This window comes from Acipenser ruthenus, chromosome 49 (genome assembly GCF_902713425.1).
Source record: "Acipenser ruthenus chromosome 49, fAciRut3.2 maternal haplotype, whole genome shotgun sequence".
Lineage (NCBI taxonomy): Eukaryota > Metazoa > Chordata > Actinopteri > Acipenseriformes > Acipenseridae > Acipenser > Acipenser ruthenus.
In genome coordinates, this window is record NC_081237.1 from 4,669,567 (window position 1) to 4,690,429 (window position 20,863).

At 44.5% G+C, this 20,863-nt stretch overlaps 3 protein-coding genes across 3 annotated transcripts in view; 1 reads left to right on the plus strand and 2 right to left on the minus strand.

Moving 5' to 3' along the window:
• LOC131721888 (granzyme B-like) overlaps positions 1-2,258 on the minus strand; it is a 2,576-nt gene extending 318 nt beyond the window's left edge. Inside the window, exons 1-5 of the mRNA XM_059015230.1 lie at positions 1,682-2,258; positions 1,446-1,596; positions 1,172-1,310; positions 387-653; positions 1-91 (exon numbers count right to left, since the gene is read on the minus strand). The exon at positions 1-91 is cut by the window's left edge and continues 318 nt beyond it. Coding sequence (XP_058871213.1) covers positions 1-91; positions 387-653; positions 1,172-1,310; positions 1,446-1,596; positions 1,682-1,742 — 709 coding nt within the window. The 5' untranslated portion in view covers positions 1,743-2,258. The remainder of the gene's footprint in view (positions 92-386; positions 654-1,171; positions 1,311-1,445; positions 1,597-1,681) is intronic.
• The window catches only part of LOC117428854 (transmembrane protease serine 9-like), a 17,656-nt gene extending 6,652 nt beyond the window's left edge, over positions 1-11,004 (minus strand). Inside the window, exons 1-9 of the mRNA XM_059014823.1 lie at positions 10,879-11,004; positions 9,710-9,860; positions 9,083-9,224; positions 7,979-8,236; positions 7,285-7,447; positions 1,682-1,774; positions 1,446-1,596; positions 1,172-1,310; positions 960-984 (exon numbers count right to left, since the gene is read on the minus strand). Of these exons, the coding sequence (XP_058870806.1) occupies positions 960-984; positions 1,172-1,310; positions 1,446-1,596; positions 1,682-1,774; positions 7,285-7,447; positions 7,979-8,236; positions 9,083-9,224; positions 9,710-9,860; positions 10,879-10,939 (1,183 nt within the window). The 5' untranslated portion in view covers positions 10,940-11,004. The remainder of the gene's footprint in view (positions 1-959; positions 985-1,171; positions 1,311-1,445; positions 1,597-1,681; positions 1,775-7,284; positions 7,448-7,978; positions 8,237-9,082; positions 9,225-9,709; positions 9,861-10,878) is intronic.
• Positions 11,005-13,636: 2,632 nt separating this feature from the next.
• The window catches only part of LOC117428865 (mast cell protease 1A-like), a 9,897-nt gene continuing 2,670 nt past the window's right edge, over positions 13,637-20,863 (plus strand). The window contains exons 1-6 of the mRNA XM_034047838.3: positions 13,637-13,801; positions 13,911-14,070; positions 14,755-14,884; positions 15,827-16,081; positions 16,605-16,749; positions 17,210-17,213. Coding sequence (XP_033903729.3) covers positions 13,747-13,801; positions 13,911-14,070; positions 14,755-14,884; positions 15,827-16,081; positions 16,605-16,749; positions 17,210-17,213 — 749 coding nt within the window. The 5' untranslated portion in view covers positions 13,637-13,746. The remainder of the gene's footprint in view (positions 13,802-13,910; positions 14,071-14,754; positions 14,885-15,826; positions 16,082-16,604; positions 16,750-17,209; positions 17,214-20,863) is intronic.

Below are 20,863 nucleotides of genomic sequence, written 5' to 3' on the forward strand. Positions count from 1 at the left end.
GAACATCTGGATAGAGACAGTTTCCATGACGATTAAATGAAACGATTCCTGTTGCCACGCCATTGCACATCAAAGGACCACCGGAATCCCCCTGCGATTAAAAGGACACAGTTAAAAGAAATATTGAACGAAGTGTGAATATTCAATCTAGAGTAAGCATCACTAGTTTTTTTTGTATTGTGAAAGGAAAACCTGCTAACAGTATAGAATCACAGATGTGCATGAAGGAGTTTCTTCCACTGGGTAAATGCTTTATGAATACAGCCATTATGTAGGGATGGAAATAAGACTCCCATTGCATAGTGGGTTGGCTTCTGTATGATGTTTGTGCTCATTGTCTGTTTCTAAAGAAGAGTGTAATCAGTGAAGTATACTGCAGTACACACCTGACAGGCGCCCTTGTCTGTTTTATAGCCCCCAGCACAGATCATATTGGCCGTTATTTCGATTTTGAATTTATTCCAGATATTTTTGCACTCTTCTTTGTCCACTACGGTCACATCGACGACCTGAAGGTTGGTGGTTGACGGTTTCTCAGTTTTGGTCGCACCCCATCCTGCTACTATGCATTTGGTTCCTTTCTTAAGCAACTTCTCTTTTTTTGGGAGCGTGGCCAGTTTCATCTTTTTATTCAGTTTAACTGGGGTTTTAAGCTGTTTGGAAACAAGAGTGAAAGCAATTTCTTTACAAATTCAACGAACGAAGCAGCAGCTCAGATAAATATTTGAAATAATGACATTTATTAGATGTAGTGTTTTATTGCAGCATTGTGGCCCAGCTTCTTGTCTTATGGCCGGTTGGAGCTGCCCTTTTTTGAGGTGAGCCTCTGACGGTACCATCAACCCCCTAAAGGGAGACACAACTGGGGTGGAGGAGGAGAAAGAAACTCCAAACGTTTGGAAAAAGGGAAGCACTGCATTTAAAACAAATTGTATGATAGGGAGGCGCTGTAGCCTCACCCCAAGAATCCCAGCCTCCCTTTAACTGAAATAGAAACAGATATACATATGTCCCTATATGAGGTCTCTGTGCATGAAAGGACTAAAGTAAAAAAGCTAAGAAACATGTGGCCCCATATGACAGCCCCTTGCTGTTTGCACCAATGTGTTCGTACTGTGTGCTAACAGTTTGTTAACAGGTGTACCAACATACAGGATGAGAAGTTTAGTACCTGAAGGAGCATGATGTCGTTTTGAAGAGATTTCCTACTGTACTTGTTGTGTCTGGTGATGGACGCCACAGAGAACCTCTGAGAATCCTGAACCTCATTGAGGTTATGGGAACCCAGAACAACAGTAAGACCCTTGCCACTGCAAAAACAATAATATCTTGAATTGGATACTGCGTAAACTCTATCAATGAACTCTATCAGGGCAAGAAAACGTGGCACCACTTTTTAAAAAGGCTTATCTGATCAAATGTACCGAGGGGGTAGTAATGCTTACCTGACGTTACAGTGGGCTGCAGTCATCACAAAGTTGTTTTTGACCAGAAATCCTCCACATTTGTGCTCTCCATTCATCTGTATAGATGCCATGTAACTCAGAGAATTACCCTGAGCCTTTTTTCCATTGATGATCCCTGAATCGAAAGATGCTGAAAGACAATTTCAATCCACAAGCTGTGTTAAAAGAAAAACGACCCCGTACCCAGCCCATGAGGATGAGAGGTAATCCCTTACCGGCGCCGGTGAGAGAGTGCAGGAGAGCCGTGAAGCCCAGCAGGAGGGTCAGGGGCTTCATGTCGCTCTTCAGGCTGGGGCTGCAGTGATGCTCTGGGGGGACGGCAGGTCTGCAGGGGGGCTGATGAGAAGATGAGCCGGACCCGACCAGCCTTTATACACCCCTCACAGGAAGCTGTGGCTGCAGCATGATCATCATCTCCACACCGCTGCGTCCTGCCCAGCTCTTTGGTTTTACGCATTAGATACGACCCTCAGCAAACAGGTCTCCTCCAGGATGTGGCTACAATAACTTCAAATGCTTCCAGATCTATTAAGTTAACTTGTATAAGTTCATATGCAGGGTTCACTCACAGGAGTCATCTCGTGAGCACTTTGCATGGGCAAGGAGAGAATGAGGCGAAGAAACAGGATCAGCAGCCTGGGAGTATGAACTTATTATAAATCATGTTTTATTTCAAATGAAAAGAACACACTACATAGCTTAAGCTGTTACTCTTGTCTGCTGTGCAGGAGACAACACTTGCAGTTACATGTTGAAAAATACATTGTGCAAAAGTGATGAGAAACCAGGAAGCAGCAGCACCACGTTTCTACCTATAATGTTGAGTCTGAAATATCAGTAAAGGAAAGTGCAGGTAAGCTTGCACAGCTCTCTAGCACCCCCTTGTGAGCAGTTTTGTGTGGGGAAGTTCAAATTAAAACATCTATCTGTCTGATTCTGATGTGTAATAAAAACTGCTCACAGGTTTTCTTTTTGTAAACCTGCTTGTATTTGGTTCTGACAGTCTTTCATCCCCAACCCTTTTCTAGTAAACGTCTTGGCTTTATTATTATTTGTTTATTTAGCAGACACCTTTATCCAAGGCGACTTACAGAGTCTAGGGTGTGTGAACTATGCATCAGCTGCAGAGTCACTTACAACTACGTCTCTCCCGAAAGACAGAGCACAAGGAGGTTAAGTGACTTGCTCAGGGAGCCACAATGAGTCAGTGGCTGAGGTGGGATTTGAACCAGGGACCTACTGGTTACAAGCTCTTTTCTTTACCCACTGGACCACACAGCCTCCTTTAGTGAGGGCTTGTCTGTTTCTCATCTGTTTCCAGGACCCTTCCCCTCCTCCCTCTACGCAATGCCCCCTCACTCACTCTCTCTCTCACCCTGTGTGGAGGAGCACTTAGTCAACAACCATCTCCAAACGCGCTACGGGAGGTGTTACTTCTGCAAAGCAAGTGTGACTTTATTTCATGGTCTGTTAGGCAGTAAGTCAAAGATACTGCCAACACTACGCTGCAGGCCACACATGTTTGTAATATATATGTGCAGAAACGTGTTACTCGTACTCGGAATTGCCTTTCAGAAGTATTTATCAATACATCTATTATTCATTTAATTGTCAGAAACTGTTCTTCCAACAATCTGCTTTTAAAACACTCAATGCAGAAGTTAATTGCCATTGATTTATTGAATTGTATTGAATACCTGCCAGTAAATGCTTCTTAAAGGCAACAGTGTTGTGTCACAGTGGTTTTGCAGTAGTTTTCTGTCTTGTGTTACCATAAAACACCTACTGTTTCTATTGTCTAGTTTTATCACCCATCAAGTGTTAACAGGCATCATTTTAATACATCAAACAATGTGAAAATATTTCAATCACTTTGTGGCAGGAATGGACGAGGGTCTGACGTCACGGCAGAAGAAGGGACTACAACAACAAAAAGGTATGCTGCAGTGGCGCGGGCGCCGTTTTATTTAAAGCAACCAAAAATAAATAAATATTTAAACAAAAATAAACACTTGCTCGCAGAGCAGAAATAAAACAAGTAAACAAAAATAAATCTCGAACACAAAATAAATACGGTCAGGCTGAGCAACTGCCTTCACTGATCCGTACGTTTTAAATAAATGTATCTCCTCTCCTCTCCTCTCGCTCGCTCGCTCGCTCTCCCTCTCCCTCTCGCTCTCGCTCTCGCGTATCCTCTTAAACACTCCACCTAAAACACCCACCCCGAGTGCCGAGAGCTGCAGGCTTTTATTAAGGTGAACCATCTCCCAATTAGCAACAAAATTAATCCCGTAATTAATTCGGGAGATGGTTCACCTTCTGCACGAGTTTTTATTACTCCTGGCAGAGGACGAGCACCGATCTCGCCTCTGCCAGGACACGTTTTAAAAATAAACGAAACAATAACAAACATACGGCGCTCGCCGTCATGTATACAATAATACAATAAATCATAATCAACAAAACCAATAATCTGCACAGGGGCGGAGGATGAACCCCGATCTAAAAATAAATAAACAATGTACAGGGCTGCTCGCCCTGTTACATATCCCCCTCCTTGTGCGAAGCACACATGGCCCCAACGGCCACCTCCCCCCTCAGTCTCAATGTCCCGGAAGAGGGGGAAGCAAGTTGTTTCCGGGGGGTGGCCATGGTGGAATCTCCGGCACCCCCCAATTTTTCGTGGCCGGCAGCTCCCTCTTCCGGGGCTCCCTCCACACTCTCTCCTGCCGCGAAAGTGCGGCTGGGGGAGCTGGTCTCCTGACCTTCCCCCTCCTCTTCATGGCCAGCAGTTCCCCTCCGTGGGGCTCTGACCACCCAAACTCCTGCCGCGAAAGTGCGGCTGGGGGATCTGGTCTCCTGACCTCCCCCCCTTTCTTGATGGCCGGCAGCTCCCCTCCGTGGGGCTCCGACCACATGACCTCTGGCCGCGAAAGTGCGGCTGGGGGAGCTGGTCTCCTGACCTCCCCCCCTTTCTTGATGGCCGGCAGCTCCCCTCCGTGGGGCTCCGACCACAGTGTAGGGACCCCAGGTGAAGCAGGATCCCTGGCGACCCCAGGCGACGGCAGCGGTCCCTCGGGAGGCGACGGCAGCGGACCCTCGGGAGGCGACGGCAGCGGACCCTCGGGAGGCGACGGCAGCGGACCCTCGGGAGGCGACGCAGGACCGGCAGCAACCCTAGGAGATGCAAGGGAGACACAGGCGACCCTAGGCGATGCCGACGGCGGGAGGGGAGCCCCTGGCCATGAAGGCGGCAGCAGGAGCTCCACTTCTCCCAATGGTGGTGGTGGTGGTGGAGGTAGAGGTAGCTCCTGCTCCTCTCCTCCTGACGGTAAAGGCGGCAGGGGCTCCTCCTCTTCTGGCAGCCAAGGCGGCAGGGGCTTCTCCCCTTCTGGCGGCCAAGGCGGCAGGGGCTCCTCCCCTTCTGGCGGCCAAGGCGGCAGGGGCTCCTCCCCTTCTGGCGGCCAAGGCGGCAGGGGCTCCTCCCCTTCTGGCGGCCAAGGCGGCAGGGGCTCCTCCCCTTCTGGCGGCCAAGGCGGCAGGGGCTCCTCCCCTTCTGGCGGCCAAGGCGGCAGGGCTTCCTCCCCTTCAGGCTGCAGGGCTTCCTCCCCTTCAGGCGGCAGGGCTTCCTCCCCTTCAGGCTGCGAAGGCGGCAGGGCTTCCTCCCCTTCAGGCTGCGAAGGCGGCAGGGCTTCCTCCCCTTCAGGCTGCGAAGGCGGCAGGGCTTCCTCCCCTTCAGGCTGCGAAGGCGGCAGGGCTTCCTCCCCTTCAGGCTGCGAAGGCGGCTCCTCCCCTTCTGGCAGCGAAGGCGGCTCCTCCCCTTCTGGCAGCGAAGGCGGCTCCTCCCCTTCTGGCAGCGAAGGCGGCTCCTCCCCTTCTGGCTGCAACAGGGAAACCAGCAGGCATGTTCCCTCTGCTGGCGGTGGTGGAAGCGGAACCAGCAGGCATGCTCCCTCTGCTGGTGGTGGTGGTGGGAGCGACATGTCGTCCTCCCACGGAGACGGAGGTGGCACCAGCAGGTATTCTCCCTCTGCTGGTGGTGGGAGCGACACACAGTCCTCCCACGGAGATGGAGGTGGCACCAGCAGGTATTCTCCCTCTGCTGGCGGAGGTGGGAGCGACTCACAGTCCTCCCAGGGCAGTGGAGATGGCACCAGCAGGTATGCTCCCTCTGCTGGCGGAGGTGGGAGCGACTCACAGTCCTCCCACAGAGGTGGAGGTGTAACCAGCAGGAACTCTCCCTCTGCTGGCAGGTACCTGGGCTGTGGACCTTCGGCCTTCCCCTTCTTGGGCCGTGGACGCACCGACTCCCCCCTCTCGGGCCGTGGACGCACCGACTCCCCCCTCTCGGGCCGTGGACGCACCGACTCCCCCCTCTCGGGCCGTGGACGCACCGACTCCCCCCTCTCGGGCCGTGGACGCACCGACTCCCCCCTCTCGGGCCGTGGACGCACCGACTCCCCCCTCTCGGGCGCAGGACATTCGGGCTCCTCCCATTTAGGCGCAGGACGTTCGGGCTCCTCCCACTCAGGCGCAGGATGTTCGGGCTCCTCCCACTCAGGCGCAGGACGCACCAACTCCTCCCTCTTGTCTCCCCTCCAGCAGCTGTAATCCCAGTCTTCAGGGAGGGGGCAATTAACTGGGAAATGCCCCCGCTCCCCACAGATGCAGCAACAACTCAGCTGGCTTATGCTATGGAGGAGGGCTTCCCAGCTCATCTCCTCCTGTGCCTGCTGTTGTTGCTGCAGCGGCTGCTGTCTCCTCATTCTCCTTCTTCCTCCCATCTTTCTTCCTCCCATCCTCCTCTTCAGTCTTCCTCTTCTCCACACAATCAAAAAAAACGAAAAAAAAATGAAAAAGATGCAGTACCCTCTTCTGCCTGCGTCCTGGAGGCGCTGCGATCCCACGCAGGACACCACGTGTGGCAGGAATGGACGAGGGTCTGACGTCACGGCAGAAGAAGGGACCACAACAACAAAAAGGTATGCTGCAGTGGCGAGGGCGCCGTTTTATTTAAAGCAACCAAAAATAAATAAATATTTAAACAAAAATAAACACTTGCTCGCAGAGCAGAAATAAAACAAGTAAACAAAAATAAATCTCGAACACAAAATAAATACGGTCAGGCTGAGCAACTGCCTTCACTGATCCGTACGTTTTAAATAAATGTATCTCCTCTCCCTCCCTCCCTCCCTCGCTCTCGCGTATCCTCTTAAACACTCCACCTAAAACACCCACCCCGAGTGCCGAGAGCTGCAGGCTTTTATTAAGGTGAACCATCTCCCAATTAGCAACAAAATTAATCCCGTAATTAATTCGGGAGATGGTTCACCTTCTGCACGAGTTTTTATTACTCCTGGCAGAGGACGAGCACCGATCTCGCCTCTGCCAGGACACGTTTTAAAAATAAACGAAACAATAACAAACATACGGCGCTCGCCGTCATGTATACAATAATACAATAAATCATAATCAACAAAACCAATAATCTGCACAGGGGCGGAGGATGAACCCCGATCTAAAAATAAATAAACAATGTACAGGGCTGCTCGCCCTGTTACACACTTATACACAAAGAAAACACACAAGGGCACGTCTATAGCGTGATTAAAAGTGCGACTTTATTTTTAAAACAGTTTATTTTTCAAATAGCTTTATTATAACATTGCACAGATGCACTGAAGGAGTGAAAGCATGCGTGTGATTGTCAACCAACTGGGAAAAAAGTTATCAAGGTTAACACTGTGCAACTATACCCATTTGCAATGTGGAGAACTGCACACGGTTATTACACTGAGCGCCTGGCTGCTCTGTCAGTTTGTGCTTCCCATTATACACTTGATCCAGGGCAGGTACTTGGACACCTGTGTGTAGACGTTTGGTTTTTGTGGGTTGTCACAGGCTTTCAACTCATTGAATGAAACGATTCCTTCGGCAGTAGGTTTCTTGCTGTTGCACACCAGAGGGCCCCCTGAGTCCCCCTGAAAGAGCAAAGAGATCAGTTCACATATTCAGCCGAGCCAAGAGAGACACACACAGCTAGAACATTGCTTTATTCACAAACTAAATGTTCAGTAGTTCAGGACAAAAAAAACCCACAACACAGAAGTTTGAGTTTAAGGAAATGTTTTATTGATGATGCAGAAGAAACCATTTGGCATCAAACCTGCTTGGTTTGAGAGTCCACCACCTGGCCGCCTGGACGAGCCAGGAACGTCTACACCTCATCCTGAGACCAGGTTGATCATGAGAAAACGGAATTTGCCTGTGAAACGCGTTATTTGCTTGACAAGAGACCACAAAAAACACCAATATTTGGGACCCTGAAATATTGACCATTTAGTATTCTGAATGTCCGTACCCGAGGGCTCTCTGGCTGACGGAAGCGCGGGCAATTTCAGATGAAACATGTTCGGTATACTGAACAAAAGGACAGAGGAGATTAAAAAGCAGCTCTATAGGTGGATTACAAAACCTAAAGTATCATACCGAGCAGGCTGTCCGGAACGTACCTGACAAAAGCCTCGTTTGCCAACGTTTCCTCCAGCACACATCATCCTTGGTGTTATCTGGCCCCTCCATGCAGTTTTGCAAACTTTCCTGTCTACCACGGTGACATTGACCGCTCGGAGCCTGGAGCTTGCCTCCCCCCCTGTTGTGGTCGCGCCCCATCCAGCTACAATGCACTCTGTATTTGGTTTCACATCTTTATCCTTCTTTGGAAGTGGAATGCACTGTATCCTGCTGCCCAGTTGAGCCTCTTTTTGAAGCTGTTCCAAAAATCAAAGAGTTACACTTCAGTTCTGTTCATGTGTTATAAGGGATGTTACAAACAAAGCTGCACAGTTATTAAGAACATAAGAACATAAGAACGTTTGCAAACGAGAGGAGGCCATTCGGCCCATCTTACTCGTTTGGTTGTTAGTAGCTTATTGATCCCAGAATCTCATCAAGCACCTTCTTGAAGGATCCCAGGGTGTCAGCATCAACAACATTACTAGGGAGTTGGTTCCAGACCCTCCCAATTCTCTGTGTAAAAAAGTGCCTCCTATTTTCTGTTCTGAATGCCCCTTTATCTAATCTCCATTTGTGAACCCTGGTCCTTGTTTCTTTTTTCAGGTCGAAAAAAGTCCCCTGGGTTGACATTGTCAATACCTTTTAGAATTTTGAATGCTTGAATCAGATCACAGTGTAGTCTTCTTTGTTCAAGACTGAACAGATTCAGTTCTTTTAGCCTGTCTGCACATGACATGCCTTTTAAACCCGGGATAATTCTGGTTGCTCTTCTTTGCACTCTTTCTAGAGCAGCACGGAACAGCAGGCTGTTGCAATAGTGTTATAAACACATACGTAATGCATTTATAAGAGACCTTGCTGTAACACATCAGAAAGCTGTGCACCAGAAATGTGTCATTAAAATAATTGGTGTTTTAAACTGGCATTATCTTAAATAACACAGTTATAAATGTTTTATGAATGAGTCCTTTTAAATGACACTGTGCTCAACATGCTTTTGTGGCATTGCACTGTAATTACACACGCATTACATTGTAACACCACAAACCACTATATACAAATATATCTATTATTTATTGTAGCTTATTTAAGTGCTGTACCTGCAGTAGCATGATGTCATTCTGCAGAGTCTTGTTCTCATATCCAGGGTATAGGTGATAAAATCTCACAGCAATCCTCTGTGTTCTCTCAGTCCTAGTAATTATGTCATGAGCCCCCAGAACCACAGTCATTTCCGAGCCCCTGGAAAATATGACCAAAAACAAGACTCTAATACTCTGCAGCACTAACTCGCTGTGGTCTTCTGTTTGGTATCAGTATTAGTGTCTAGTTCTATAAATCTATGTCAGTTAGTGCTGGTATGAATATTAAGAGATTTAAACAAACACTGCTTGAAACGTAATCAGAGGCAAACATTACAATGTTCGTATTCGTTCATATAGCAGAATATATAAACGACTGCATCAAAAAGATACCACATTGATTCTGGAATAAAGAAGATATTCTACTGCAGTCTGCTAGCACATACTTTTATACTTTTTATTTATTTTTTTTAACTCCTGAAAAGTTCTATTTTTTTATACTGCAATATGATACAAATTATACTTTTAGTTTCCAGCTGATTTGACATTAAAGAATATTGGAGTATTTTTTTCAGATTATATTGGAAGATGCTGGTCTCAGCACATGCTGGTCTCAGCACTGCTCAGAGTACTGCAGACCCCTACCTGGTAAAACAGTGAGCCGCCGTCATCACAAAGGATTTCCCCACGAGAAACCCTCCGCAAACATGGCTTCCCTTTATTTGCAACGAGGCCATGTACGGCTTTGAATGGGGCGTCACCTCGTGTCCATTTATAATCCTGGAGTCCACTGATGCTGAAATACAACGGAACACAAACATGGTCCATGGCTCTTCCATTTTAGAATGGTGAACACAGAGACAGGATCCATGGCTCTTCCATTTTAGAATGGTGAACACAGAGACAGGGTCCATGGCTCTTCCATTTTAGAATGGTGAACACAGAGACAGGGTCCATGGCTCTTCCATTTTAGAATGGGGAACACAGAGACAGGGTCCACGGCTCTTCCATTTTAGAATGGTGAACACAGAGACAGGGTCCACGGCTCTTCCATTTTAGAATGGTGAACACAGAGACAGGGTCCACGGCTCTTCCATTTTAGAATGGTGAACACAGAGACAGGGTCCACGGCTCTTCCATTTTAGAATGGTGAACACAGAGACAGGGTCCACGGCTCTTCCATTTTAGAATGGTGAACACAGAAACAGGGTCCACGGCTCTTCCATTTTAGAATGGTGAACACAGAGACAGGGTCCATGGCTCTTCCATTTTAGAATGGTGAACACAGAGACAGGGTCCACGGCTCTTCCATTTTAGAATGGTGAACACAGAGACAGGGTCCATGGCTCTTCCATTTTAGAATGGGGAACACAGAGACAGGATCCATGGCTCTTCCATTTTAGAATGGTGAACACAGAGACAGGGTCCATGGCTCTTCCATTTTAGAATCGATCGCACAGTGCGAGTTGGATTCTCAAGGCTTTCTACTCCAAATCACCATTTGCACGTTTTTTTTTCTGTAAAGGAAAAACTCAATAAGGATACCAAATGAGAAGCAAATGACTGGGCCATTTCATTTAGAGAAATCATTTTAAATTGTTGCTAGTTTGTTTTAGAATGATCTTCGATGTTTTTTGCTTTAAAAAAAAGTAATACATTGTGCTAATGATCCTTCCCACAGTCTGCCACGTACAGTTCTACTATTTTCTGTAGTTTCTGCAAGGTAATGACACACATTCTGTGCAATTAACTTCATAATGCATTGATAAAGATCAGTTTGCAAGCTGAAACGTGACTAGACTGTATCTCCTTACCGGCGCCGGTGAGAGAGTGCAGGAGAGCCGTGAAGCCCAGCAGGAGGGTCAGGGGCTTCATGTCGCTCTTCAGGCTGGGGCTGCAGTGATGCTCTGGGGGGACGGCAGGTCTGCAGGGGGGCTGATGAGAAGATGAGCCGGACCCGACCAGCCTTTATACACCCCTCACAGGAAGCTGTGGCTGCAGCATGATCATCTCCACACTGCTGCGTCCTGCACAGCTCTTTGGTTTCACACATGATCTTGCAAGGTGCAGCTGCTCCTGCACCGTCTCAGGAACATTCGATTTGAAAACAAAAAATAACTTTTATGTTATTTAGTTAGTCTATTTCTACCTGCTTTCCATCTATTTATTGAGACTCACACACCTGTATCTTAAGTCTGGGATGCATTCATGTAAGACGCAGCAACGATTTGGATTACATTAGATACAACTAGTAGCAAACCAAGCCATATCGCTCTGGACTTCAAAGGTGCCCAATTATTATTATTATTATTATTATTTATTTCTTAGCAGACGCCCTTATCCAGGGCGACTTACAATTGTTATCACGTTATTTTTACATACAATTACCCATTTATACAGTTGGGTTTTTACTGGAGCAATCTAGGTAAAGTACCTTGCTCAAGTGTACAGCAGCAGTGTCACCCACCAGGGATTGAACCCACAACCCTCCGGTCAAGAGTCCAGAGCCCTAACCACTACTCCACACTGCTGCCCCCCACAATTAAACATCTTTGAGCACATACTGTAAATGCAGCTACATAGTGTGTGTATATATATAGTATCTATGGACTGGAGAGGAGGGCTATAGTGGAAAATGTCAGAGGGAGACTATTGCTCGGTGGTGTAAGGATGTCACGGCAATAGTTCAATCTATTTTTGCTCCTATGATGAGGTTTTAACCAATCACAGGCCAGATTTTCCAAGTACTGATTCACACACACATATATCTATCTATCTATCTATCTATCTATCTATCTATCTATCTATCTATCTATCTATCTATCTATCTATCTAAGATAGATACATAGATAGATAGATAGATAGATAGATAGACAGACACAGATAGACAGATAGACAGATAGATAGACATGTATATAGATAGATAGATAGATAGATAGATAGATAGATAGATAGATAGATAGTGCCCCTCCTCTGTTTATATCATTCAACCTGTATGGACTGCCAGACTGTCCTTGTTTAAGACCTTCACCCCCTAATGTTCTTTATTTGTACATAGCAAAGTGCAGTATGGTTAAAGCATAGCCATGTGTGAAGTTAAAATGATTTAATGACACATTACTGGTCATATCCTCTGGTCTTCCAGTTAAGGTAATTGTCTTGATACTTCTGATAGCTGTGGATTCGTCAGCAAAACCACAAGTTTTCATAATTGGAAAACAGTCAAATCTAAGACTGCAATTGTTTTTGAATGGATTTTGGTTCAATTGGAAATGTTTTAAAGTGTGGCTGATTGATTAATATGACAACATATTCGATTTTGTACAACAGAAACTTCTTCCAGGGTTACTGCAAAGATAGTCAACAAATACAAACAGCTGTATAAACACAACACAAATATAGTTTTGAAGTGGCAAATATGTTATGTGGTCAGCAGAGCTGTAAGTAGAGCGCGGCAGCACCCCCCCCCCCCCCCCCCCCCGCGCCCCCCCCCCAACACAGTCTGAAGACCACATGCGCCTCTGCACTAGAAAAGGGAACGAGTCACTTCCTCAGCAACGATCACAGATTGACTCATTACTGAAAAGTGACAAGAACGAATTTTCTTTTTGGAAATGCGATTTTATGTCTTTCTAGTTATGCTTCATGCCATTATGTCATTGCAGTATGGGTGGGAGGGAAAAAACGGGAGGGGGTGAGGGTGGAGGTGGTGTGGTGGGGGGGGCGCAAATATGCTTGCCTGCCCTGGGCTCTAAAATGCCTCGTTACGACTCTAGTGGTCTGTTTGAAATTTGTTTTAACCCTCGACCGCAGGGGTATCCGACTCTGGCAACTGAAGAGCTGTCTGCTGGTTATCATTTCAGCCAATCTCTTAGTTATTTAATTGCACCAAATATTGTCTTAATTAATTCAGATTAACAGGTGTTCCAGATCTTTAGACATTGATGATATAAAGACACCTAGAAAACCTGCAGGAATGGGTTGGAGAGCCCTGCTGTACCGCATAAAGCTGCTTTAAGGCAACAAAATATAACTTGATCATCTCCCCTGGATGATACCATTTCAGTTTCAATGCATGATGTTGCCAGTAAGCAACATATTTTACAATCCAACGAGGACCAGGGATCAATATGATGCAATCACAAGAGGAGGCAGGACATGCTTTTAGGAAGCTGGACTTGTAAAGGGTAATGAGTTTTCTCTTTTTCTTTCAATGTGTTGATCATTTCATAATTTTAAAAAATTAATATGCATGCTTATCAATCACCAAGAACACATAACACAGAATTTGTATTGCTCCCTCTATTTTAATTTCCGAAATGTGATTGTGTTGCAAAAAGAGTTCATTTCAAACAAATGGAAAACGTTCTGTAGATAATCTTTTCGATAAATATAAGAGAAGTGAGAAAAGGTAGAAAATTATTTTCTTCTTCTCAGAAACAAAATGTAATGTGGTAGAGGGTTAAAAATAGGGTGCAAAACCTAATATCTTCATCAGCAAATGAGATCCTGAGCAGGTTTTCTAAAGTGTGAGATCAGTTTAATCTCGTGAATCTCATGCAAAAATGCAAAAGCTGGGTGGCTGGGTGTGAAGTAGATAAGCATCGGTCCTGCACGGTGACTCGCAGTCAGAGCTCAGACTAGCCTGCACAGAGAGATCGGGGAGCGCCACTGTCCACACAATGAAGGGCTGCTTCTGCTTGCTTGGGATTCTTGTCCTGTCTGTCAGGCTGGCAGGTAAATAAGTGAACAAGAGTTTATTTGTAACTTCAACCTGTGTTTTATCTTTTCCATTGAAATTCTGACAGTCGTGAACATTACATTTTCTTTGCCATTGTTAACACAGATGTTTCTGGCGATGAGATCATTGGGGGTAAGGAGGCCATATCTCACAGCCGCCCCTACATGGTCTACTTGGCAATAAGCAGAGGGAGACGTCGCTGCGGCTGTGGTGGCTTCCTAATTCGGGAAGACTTTGTCTTGACTGCAGCGCACTGCAATGGAAAGTAAGTATTCATTACAAAGGACACGGGTCTGGAAGATGGGAATTCTGCCTGCAAGTGACAATCAAACAATGGAGTATTTACAATGGGATTTGTTTGACTTTTATTGGGTCTGCCATATGGGCTTCATGTGCAGAAAGGAACTTGTCCATGGCCACATTCTTACTGAAATCCTATGTAGACCCACATGTGCAATTCTGCTAATTTTTTAATTGCATCAGTTTTTTTTTTAAATGTTAGTTCAGTCTTCAGTATGTCTTTGAGATGGGATAAATATTAAAAGACGGTGGTCACTTTAAAAAATGGCTTAAAAGAACACAGTGTGCACAAAAGGGCCTACACAGGAAAAATAAGCGCCTTCTTTTGTTCAAGTTTCAGTTTAAGGTAAAGATGGTGAGTGTTCATTGCATTTGTGGGCAGCAGTGTGGACTCTTGACCGGAGGGTCGTGGGTTCAATCCCTGGTGGGGCACACTGCTGCTGTACCCTTGAGCAAGGTACTTTACCTAGATTGCTCCATTAAAAACCCAACTGTATAAATGGGTAATTGTATGTAGAAATAATGTAATTGTATGTAAAAATAATGTGATATCTTGTAACAATTGTAAGTCGCCCTGGATAAGGGCGTCTGCTAAGAAATAAATAATAATAATAATCAAATAATAATTTGTCCTCTTTGTGATCTGCAGAGAGATTAGAGCTGTTCTGGGAGCACATGCAATATTGGAGGAAGAAAATTCTCAGCAGTTTAGGCATGTGAAGAAGATCCTCCCTCACCCGCGATACTGCCAGACAAATCACGACATCATGTTACTGAAGGTACGCCTGGTGTTTTGTGATGTCGTGCAGCTTTTTGTTATTTTGCAAATTAGTTTAATCCCGTGTCTGATGTAATTGGGATTGCAGGGTGGTGGGAGAGTTCTATTTTGCTTAAACTGTTACAAAAGTACCCCGAAATGCCCTTTTTATTTTAATAATACACAATTGCATGTGTGAATACAGTGCAATTACCAAGGCCGTTAGCTTACATTTTTAATTTTGTAAAAACACACCTGTCTGGGTAATAACCATGTTAGTACAATGTAAAAATGTGCAAACAGGAAACACTTCATCTACTGGAGGCAGTGGTTAAAGTCCAGGGCTTGTAGACAGAAGGTCACCGGTTCAAATCCCACCTCTGCCACTGACTGACACACTGTGCGACCCTGAGCAAGTCACTTAACCTCCTTGTGCTCCGTCCTGCGGATGAGATGTTAAATCAATGTCCTGTTGTAAGTGACTCTGCATATAATGCACAGTTCACAGCCTACCTCTGTAAAGCGCTTTGTGATGGGGGTCCGCTATGAAAGACGCTATATAAAAAAATATATGTTATTATTATTTATTATTATTACTGTAAAGCTGAGAGATATGTTTTAGCCAGGCGAATCAGAGTAACAGTTGTAATAGCTTTGAAGAGTTGATACTGCTTATTAAATATACTACATTATATAAACACTAGCTTTCAAGACCACACATACCTCTTCTTCAGGTGTAAGTGGAGATTTAAAGAAACAGGTCTTACTGCTCACCTTTGCATATCAGCTAATACATAATGTTCTTTTTATTTGTTACTATGCCAATGTAAATTCTTCTTAAGTTTTCACTTACAGCTGTTTGTAAATCTCATGGTTAATAATAACCCCAGCATGGACTCTTCAAATCTGTTATGTCATGTGTTACCACAGTCCTTCCTGGCCTCTGCTCATTTTCTGTTAACAGCTGGCAAGCAACGCCACCCTGAATGAGAACGTGAAAGTGGTGCCGTTGCCGCGGAAACTGGAGGTCGTTCTCCCTGGTACGGAGTGCTCTGTGGCGGGATGGGGGGCGATGAATGTAACAGGGACCGACTCTGCCAAAAAACTCATGGAGGTCGCTGTGACTGTGAGCAGCTGGCAACAGTGCAGAAGGAGGTGGGAGGAAAAATTCACAGAGTACATGATATGTGGAGGCACGGCAAACGACGGAGCTTGTAAGGTACGAAACCTGTTTATTATGGGGGGTGCTGGTACGCGTACCGAATTTCATTGTCAGTTTACAGCCTTGGTATGGCAGTATATCAGCTTCCAAACGGCTTTTAAAACACTCAGTTTAATTGCCATGGAGTGGTGCTCGATTGTAAAGGTGAGGGAAGGACAGCTTTTCTTCTTTTGAAATCAACTCGTTAGTGAATGGATTTGTTTAATAGCTGCCGATAAATGCTCTTTAAAGGCGATTACAAGTATCAGCACACCCATTATTAGATCTAACACCAGCTATCAGGACCTCCGTCTTGGAAGTTTCAGGAAACAAGAGGCGTGGACCCGTGACTCAATGCAAGCGAGCGTCTAAACCACTGTGCAAAAGAGCTGGGCTCGTCTGCATTTGTGCGTATAGAGCTTTTAACCTAACCGACAGGGGCCACAATCCGTAATGCGAGTGAATCACACACAGCACTGCAAGCTGCATTTACAGCAGAGGCATGGTGCTACTGTACTGCACGCTGTTCTCTGTGTTCCAGGGAGATTCCGGGGGACCCCTGGTGTGCAGAGGCGTGGCTCATGGAATCGTGTCCTTCGGGAGTAAGCCATGCAGCAAGAGGCCAGACGTGTACACAAAGATCTCCATGTACATGGACTGGATCCAAGAAACCCTGGCCAACAACTGAGAGCGTCCAGCTGGATCGCCATTGCAGTCAGCCTGCTAAGTGACCGCAGCTCCGCACGCTTTGCTAAAAGATCAAGAATCATTGGTTTCCTGCTTTGCATGATATATATTGATTTCAAGCAGTGTGTATTCAAGTACTCCAGTATTATCTGAGCACTATTACTAATCCTAATCAGCAGCATTATGCATTTCGCTTGGTTTTGATTCTTGAATAGGAAACGTGGTTGAAAAGTGCTTTAGAAAGACATCTTCATTGCTGCATTAGCTTTACCTCTGTTGCCTTGTAAACTCGGCAGTGAATTAAAGAGTTGATCAAATGTGATTTTGTTCTGTAATTATTTGGGATAAACACACGACAAGTTATCATTACTTGATAACTACATTGTAAACGTTACCTTTAAAGTAATTGTAGCTAACACATTCGTTCTATAAATCTCCCCAATTCTGCACTCCGATTAGCTACGTAGGTGTCAAATGTTTTCAAAGAAACGCTTGTTGTCGCAAACGTGTATTTGCATCTTCAAACTAACATCGGAACTAATAATAGGTTAAACGAAGATCTCAGTTTGCTTGCTTTGCTTTCCAGGAAGTCTGTTGCTGATTTACTTCCTTGGTCATTTCACCCCAGCAGTGTCTTCTGGGTCAAAGCATGTTACTGGCTGAAAGCATGTAGGGGAAACATCTGATTGGTTATTAACAGAAAAGAAGCCAGCGATAGGGTGGGTTCAGGTGAAATGACCCAGAAAGTGCAAGACACTCTAAAAGAATGACTTGTAAAGAGAGATTTCTCTGCAAAATAACTGTTAGATATTTCAGGCATGTACCATGTTACTCTGTAACGTGAATCTGGGTTCAGCTACGAGTGTGATGTATAAAGCACTAGGATTCGGGTGACAATAATTACCAAGTATGTACACTGTATTTACTGCACTGAAAGATATGTCTGAATTCCTTTCACAGGGCTACCCTTATAAAAGCTGAACACGCTAAATTTGCACAGTCATTTTGCAGTTTTCCTGTGGTTATACCACGCATTTACCATAGTTTACGATGATCTGCCGTATTTCTAAATATGTTTTATTACACTGCTCTGGGCTTTACCATGCTTTCACACTGGTTTGCTGCTCTTACTAGGGGAAATGTTTATCAGGGTGGATGTGGCTGGGTATGTTGAGAACATGATAACATCAGTGAGAACAGTGGGTGGGGAGCGGGTTCTTGTAACTCCTCATATATTGAGGATGCAAGATAAATAGGGCTGCTGCAAGTGATACAGCAAAGATTCAGGTTAGTCTGCCAGCTACTGGGGTATGGCAAAGCATTTCCATGGTAACCAGACAGTGCTCTACCTAAATGTCCTGATCTCAAAGCACACACAGGAATATACAGAGTTAGTGGCTCTAGGAGAGAGGATGGCTGTACGGACCACGAAGGATGTTATTACAGCAACTTTAAAATCAATCCAGCAAACTCGATGGCAATCAATGCAAGGACCTCAGCATTGGAGTAATGTGTTGAGAAAGACGAGTGTGAGAAAGCAGCCTGGCTGCTGTGTTCTGGACAAGCTGAAGCCTGCTGAGTTTAGTGACAGGTACACCAACAAACAAGGAATTGCAAACGTCAAGACAAGAGGTTTCACGACGCAGTGATGTATCAATATCATGTTAAGACTCAGAGAAAGACTTTTCAGTGTGAAATATTCGGACAGTTCAGTTAATGTAGTTTTCATGTCGCAATAACAATATGCACAAGGAACACAGTTATACTCCCGACACAATCTTTATAATGCTGCTGACTGTGTCAGTGTATTTTTACTGAAATCATTTAACAGGTCATTTCTCAGTTCTTTTATTCATACTTGCAGACAGTGACGTTGCAGTGGTTTTTCAGACCCACTATAAAACTCTGAAGGCACTCTACGGCTTCTATAGTAAAGAAAGTAAGTTGCATCTGAAACTGTCAATGAGGGGTTTTCACCACAAGATGTCACTGTTTACTTTTTTATGTTTAAAAACTTTTTATATTTGAATGCATTGATTTTATCATCCAATTGATATAAGGTACTTTGGTGCAGGAAGTAAACCTTAGGGTTTCACAGCCACATTTAATAGAGCAGTTCAGTTAAGATTATGCGCTATATTGTTGAATTAATACCTTTGCCCAATCCACTGTAGGACTTTGTTTCAACCAGAGCCTTCAGTATTTAATTGACCTCCGTTGGATGAAGTATCAAACTGATACTTTGACAAACAACCCTCTCGTTCTAACCCAATTTAAATACAATTTATATTTATACCACCGACATTCCCTCGCGGTCATTTCTAAAACCAACAGCCTTACTTCTCAAATTCAGCTTCCAGGAGTCTTTCCAGAAGCAGTTTCACCGCCAGCTTGCTTTGTGCCATCTTTAGGACAACATTTTATTAGATTAACATGTTCATCCCACAACAAACACAAAAAATGAATTTCACCTGCGATATGATGTGCAATGGACAGTTTATTCCAGTAGATGTCAATATTGTTCCAATTTACTGTGTTAAAAAACATGATTCAGACATTTTCATATCAGACTGAAGATGTTCTGTTTTTCGAAGCTGAACTCAAGTTTCTCACAGCGGTGTTGAATACAGTTGAGCAGTTTGCATAAAGAGCCAGAATGCTCCTAAATAAACCCTGTATCCCAGAATGCCTTGACGTCCACTGTAGATTCCATCCTTTTAGCTTCCTGTCACATTTTCATTCCTCGTTCTGCATATTTGCAGTGGCTCACCCTTATTTGGTTGTCTGCTTCAATTACAGTGTTCCAGAGCTATTTCACGATCTGATAATGCAATTTATCAAATCGTGTACAGGGATGGAAATAAGACTCCTATTGCATAGCAGTTTCACCCATTCCAGGTTTTACAATCAGCTTGATTAGACACAGTGTGCACAGGTAACAAGCTCATGTGTGTCTTATTAAACTCATAGTAAAACCAGGAATGAATCAAACTGCTGTGCAATGGGGAGTCTTATTTCCATCCCTGGTGTACCTGCACCCTAGTTTTTTTAGTTTTCTTCATTGAGTTCCCATGTTTAAACTACACATTTACTATGCCTGCTATGGTTTTCACCCTGGTTTACCACGTGTGCACTGCTATGTTGCTAACACTTTGCTGTGCCGTCACCACGGTATACCACAGTAAACTCTCATAGGGGAGCAAACGTTGATTAAAAGAAATGGATAGGCTCACAACTGGGTACCGTACCTACACTTGACCACATATGTATGTTTATCTCTACCTTAGCCATGCCTTGGCAAATCTGGACAGTAACAGTCTTGCCTATACTGCTGTGGTTTCTCATTATAAGCCGATCTCTGATTAGTTAAACAGCGCTGGTGGGCAGTTTTGTGGTCGCGAGGTTGCTATAAGTTCATTCCCTGCATAACACTTTGCAGTTGACTTGGTTGCATGACAGCAGTTGCTAGCACCACAATGAAGGTCTTTTTCTTGATGGGGATTTTTGCTGTATCTATCGGGGCTGCAGGTAAATATGAGCTTCAGTAGTTTAGTATCGACTGTTTGATTCTGTAGCAACGAAAATGCAGCAGCCAATGATGATTTAACTTGGACCTGCTTACAAACAATATTATGATTGTGAATTGCAGGCAAGTCTACATAAATAAACACAATGGTAAATACAGAAAAATCATCATACAGTATATAGCAAATTTACTATGGAAAAAATAAGATGATAATTGGTTGTTTAAAGGGAAAATGATTAACTGAGGGGCATGTACAAAGTATCAGACAGTCCAAAAAAGAAAAAAAAAGAAAGCCCTCCTCCATTGAAAGTTACTACTTTACATTAACTGCAATTACACAGATAGTTCCTATGCAGAATATATTCTTGTATATCAGTTAATGTTGCAACAGTATCGTTTTCAATTCAGATCTCACCCTGTGCCAAATCTAAGAGTATACAAGACATCTAGAGAACTGTCTGTTTATACTTCTTATCATGGCTAAGCACAAGTTAATACAGCGTGTGCATTACAATAGGGGTAGTATATATTTCTGCCTGTCTCAGTTACATTTGTACAGTGCAGCTATCTCAGCTCTGAAGAAGACA